Raw genomic sequence first — 4205 nt, forward strand, 5'->3', positions numbered from 1 at the left:
CTAATCCGGCACTCGCTGCCAAACGCCTACGCGAGTCACCCTCGTGAGCCCAGTTGCTATACAGCCTCCACCCCTCCTCCCGTCCTCCTTCACTCCGCACCCGAACTCCCTCGCCGGACCTCTCCTCGCCTTGCCATGGCAGCCGCCGCACTCATAGCACGGCTCAACGCCCATATGGAATCGATGTACGCCGAGGTGAGCCCACTCCCCTTCCATCATCTAGTCGTGCGGTTGTGGAGATTCTATGTGGTTGTGGGTTTTGGCTTGGCTTTGCTGACTTGGTTTGCCTTTGCCTTGCGTGGTCGACGTCGATCCAGGGTACGGTGGACGAGGACACGTTCGAGGAGCTGCGGGAGGATGGCACCGCCGCCGAGGTCGCCCGACAGTTCATCGAGGACGCCTACGAGATCCTCCACGACATCGACACCCTCATGTCCGCCCTCTATCTCTCCCTCTGCTCTCCGTCTCTCAGTCTCTCGTACTGACTCATCTTGTCTTCGCAGGGAGGAGCCCGTAGTGGACTTCGACGAGGTGGAAGCCCTGACGCAGCAGCTCATGGAGTGTACCTCCAGGTGATGAGTTCACAATCATAAACCCTTTCTCTTCCACCCGCTTATTTTTAACTGTATATATGTTTGCTGTCTGATTCAGATCTGTTTCTAGTTGTACTCCTACTAGGCAGCAAAGGATTCTATTCAAAAAAAGGAAAAAAAAAACGCTTGCACTGTCGTGTAGCCGTAATTAGAAGAATCGAGTTTAGTTGCTTTTAATGTAACGGAATTACCGGTATATATCCCAGTTAATGTCAACGACTCAACGTTATGATGAGGATAAACTGTTGTTGTTTTGCGAATATATCTGGTATTAATGATACGATACTATGCGTATCGGTAACGGTGTTTCTTCTGGTTTGTCCATGACATCGATGTTGTTGCTATTCGGGTATGTCGCACATGGTGTGCACCTCATAGGGCATGACCGCACGAGTCTCGTGTCGTTTGCGGGCGGCTGCCATATAGCCATAGATAAAACATCTGAGTTGTTTTAGTCGTATCTCATGCAAGAATTGTTGGTGCCCCTGCCAATGGCAATGGTACAGCTTGGGGAGTTTTTTCGTTTTGCGGACGTTTCTTGCACTATATAGGCCCAGTTCTTTTGTCAGAATGTAGGGATTCTCCTAGAATCTGACCCCTCCCCAGCTTCTTTCAGAATCTTTGAGCCCCATTTATTTTACAATCCTATCTAGTTAGGGTCTAATTAGCTAGGATTGTAAAACAAATGGGGGTCAAAGATTCTGAGAGAAGCTGAGGAGGGGTCGGATTCTGGGAGAATCCCGAGATTCTGGCAAAAGAACTGAGCCCTAATCTGTTGTTTGGGCAATGCCATTGTTCCAGGTTGACAATGGAAAATTTGTTATTTTAGCGTGGCTGGCATTGATGATCTGCTATTCTACGTATCGCCAATGGCCAATTTTTCGGTTTCTTCAGTGGAACGATGTAGTTATCTCAGATGTGCCAGTCGCAGGGTGTGTACGTCATGTGCATATTTTGGGTGTCGTTTATCCAAAATTAGAAGACCTGAATTTAGTTGAGTTTCGTGTAGCGGAATTGTTGGTATTCATGACAATGTCATGCTCCGGCAAGAAAAACTTTGTCGTTTTGTAAAGCGTTTGCTGTGTCCATCATATAGCCATAGATAGAAGAGATGAGTTTAGTCGTATATCTCATGTACCGGAATTGTTGGTATTCCTGCCGATCGCAACGGTATAGCTTGGCGGGGAGAATTTTTGACGTTTTGCGAACATTTGTTGTACTATCGAATCTGTTGTTGGGGCAATGACATTATTCTAGGTTGAGAATGAACAAACTGTCGTTTTATAAGCATGGCTGGTATATTAATGATCTGCTATTCTACGTATCGTCAATGGCCATTTTGTCGGTTTCTTCATTGGAACGGTGTTGTTTCTGTTCAGATTTGTCAGGCGCAGGGTGTGTACATCATGTATGTTATTTGGGTGTTGTGTATCCCAAAATTAGAAGACATGAATTTAGTTGGGTTTCGAGTAGTGGAATTGTCGGTATTCATGACCCGGCAAGAACAACTTTATCGTTTTGCAAATATTTCTGGTAGTACTGATCTGCTATTACATATAACGTCAATTGTGTTTTTTCTGGTTCATCAAACAATTTATTGAGTTCACAATCATGATAGGAAATAGTTCCTGAGAATGTTATTATGATGTCACAAGTATGATTTTGTGTATCAACGTGTCTGAGTGTATAATAAGTTACTAATTTCCTGATCGGCGTTTTCCTGCATGTTTCAGCGTTGGTGCACAACAAGTGAACCTCGCCTGCATGCATTTCGGCAATTTCTATGCCATAAGATGCAAAGAAGGGTGAGATTTCAATACATTATTACATATCTTACACAATAATTATTCTCAACAATATTTTTCGATGTCTCTATGTAAACCTACCAGCTGATGTTGTCTTTTATGTCACTATATTCAGTTCTCATACCAATCTAACATTATAAGGAAGTAACCTGCTCTGTTTTTCACTTCATCTGCAATCACGCTGATATTACTTGATTCATGATCTGAATTTGCTAATATTTTATGATTCTCTTATAGTTTGTTCACGCTAGACTTCTGTTTATAACACAACTAAATTCCGATATGGCTAGAGTTTATTTTTTTCCTTTTTAAAACAGAGGCTTACAATTTTCGAGCCATTTGAACTCAGTTCTCATAACCTCTTCAGAAATTGATACTGTGATATGTTTGCATTATTTCAGGTGCCTCGTGTCATTGGCTCTTGTTAGGAATGAGTTCCTTATTGTGCGCCATGAGTTGGAGATCATGATGGAGGTAGCACCTTATGTGCCTCATGTTGGATCTTGATACCAACTTCTCACTAGTTTCATAATCCATAGATTGGTCATATATTGTTTAAGATTCAGAAAAAATAACAACCTTAAATCCGTAATCATATTCTGTCGGCATTTGGTTTTGGAGCACTTAGTTTGAGGTCTCAAAAAGTCTCATTTAGCCGTTGAATGTGTATGTCGTAATTTTTTCACCACGTTTGGTAGATCTAAAAAAGAAGTAGAGCTTCTTTGTTTTTTCGCTTATATTAAGCTTCACCAAATACCCAAATAATAAACTGACTGATTTGTAACATATATGATTAGTGAAACCATGTGCCTTGAGCGCCATTATGTGCAATAGATTGTTATAATTATTTTTGGGAAGGTACTTCTGTTAATCATTGGCCCATTGTTCATCTTTTGATGCAGCTGGAGGAGCAGATCGCGGCGTGTGGTCCTAACTCCTAAGTAGTGGCTAGTAAAGGGGAAGGAGCATGGCGCCACTGAAGGGCGCGCGTGAGACCAGATGAGGATTCTGACATCGGAACTTCAGTCTCATAACCCTATAAACGGAACTTGGTGTCCCTCTGTTGACGTTTGTTTGTGAAGTCTATATACTTGTGTGTTATGGATGTGCTTCTGCCGCTCCCGCAAGCTGTGTGTAAAACCTATACCTGGTTGGTTGGTTGCCAGTGACTTTGTGTTATTGTATGTTGTGTTGGCTTATCTATCTAAGAAAGTCTCATTGTTGGTTTCTCAAACAAAAATGTCTCTCTGTTGGCTAGCGTACTGAGAGTGCAGCGAATCACCACACTTCGATATGTTAGCATATATTTTCAGTCTGAAATCTTCAGCATGACTTGCTAATAAGTATACGATGGTGTGGTAGGCTGCAACCAGAGGAGGGGGCAAAACAGAGGGGATGGTTGGCGGTGTGACTTTTATAATTTCTTTCTCTCTTCCGTTTTATTTTATTTTGTTATCAGTTGCGCAATTCTAGAATGCACATTGACATCAATTGACCTATATAATATCTATACAAATTATAACATGCGGTACATGATGAACATAAAAATTACACTGGTGGAAAAAAGGCCTTTGGTCGCGGTTCGCAACTGCCATTAGTCGCGGTTGCGCAACCGCGACCAACTAAGCGCGACTAAAGCCCCCCACCTTTAGTCGCGGTTCTTCTGGCCAACCGCGACTAAAGGCCGCCACAGGTTTAGGGTTTTAGCGCGCGCGCGCCCCCCCCCCTAAACCTGTTTTCTGTTTAATTTGTATTGTTTTATTTCTTTTGTGCTTTATTTTAATTTTGAAGGAATTTCATATATTCT

General features: G+C 42.7%; 1 protein-coding gene and 1 long non-coding RNA gene across 2 annotated transcripts; both read left to right on the top strand.

Moving 5' to 3' along the window:
• LOC123450960 (histidine-containing phosphotransfer protein 2-like) lies at positions 1-1243 on the top strand. The gene is made up of 3 exons (XM_045127974.1): positions 1-195; positions 318-433; positions 504-1243. Exons 1-3 carry the CDS (start codon positions 136-138, stop codon positions 574-576), a joined length of 249 nt encoding a protein of 82 aa, XP_044983909.1. The 5' UTR covers positions 1-135; the 3' UTR covers positions 577-1243.
• A 1051-nt stretch (positions 1244-2294) lies between these two features.
• LOC123450961 lies at positions 2295-3616 on the top strand. Its single transcript, XR_006632081.1, has 3 exons — positions 2295-2398; positions 2800-2872; positions 3301-3616. It is a non-coding gene; the product is annotated as an uncharacterized LOC123450961 (long non-coding RNA).
• Positions 3617-4205: the final 589 nt, after the last annotated feature.

The sequence above is a fragment of the Hordeum vulgare genome, chromosome 4H (assembly GCF_904849725.1).
Source record: "Hordeum vulgare subsp. vulgare chromosome 4H, MorexV3_pseudomolecules_assembly, whole genome shotgun sequence".
Taxonomy (NCBI): domain Eukaryota; kingdom Viridiplantae; phylum Streptophyta; class Magnoliopsida; order Poales; family Poaceae; genus Hordeum; species Hordeum vulgare.

Excerpts from the sequence above, each read along its gene's own strand:
- LOC123450960 (XM_045127974.1), top strand. The coding sequence starts at position 136 with ATGGCAGCCGCCGCACTCATAGCACGGCTCAACGCCCATATGGAATCG. Across the intron at positions 196-317 it reads TGGAATCGATGTACGCCGAG|GGTACGGTGGACGAGGACAC; the intron begins GTGAGCCCACTC and ends ACGTCGATCCAG. Across the intron at positions 434-503 it reads CACGACATCGACACCCTCAT|GGAGGAGCCCGTAGTGGACT; the intron begins GTCCGCCCTCTA and ends TTGTCTTCGCAG.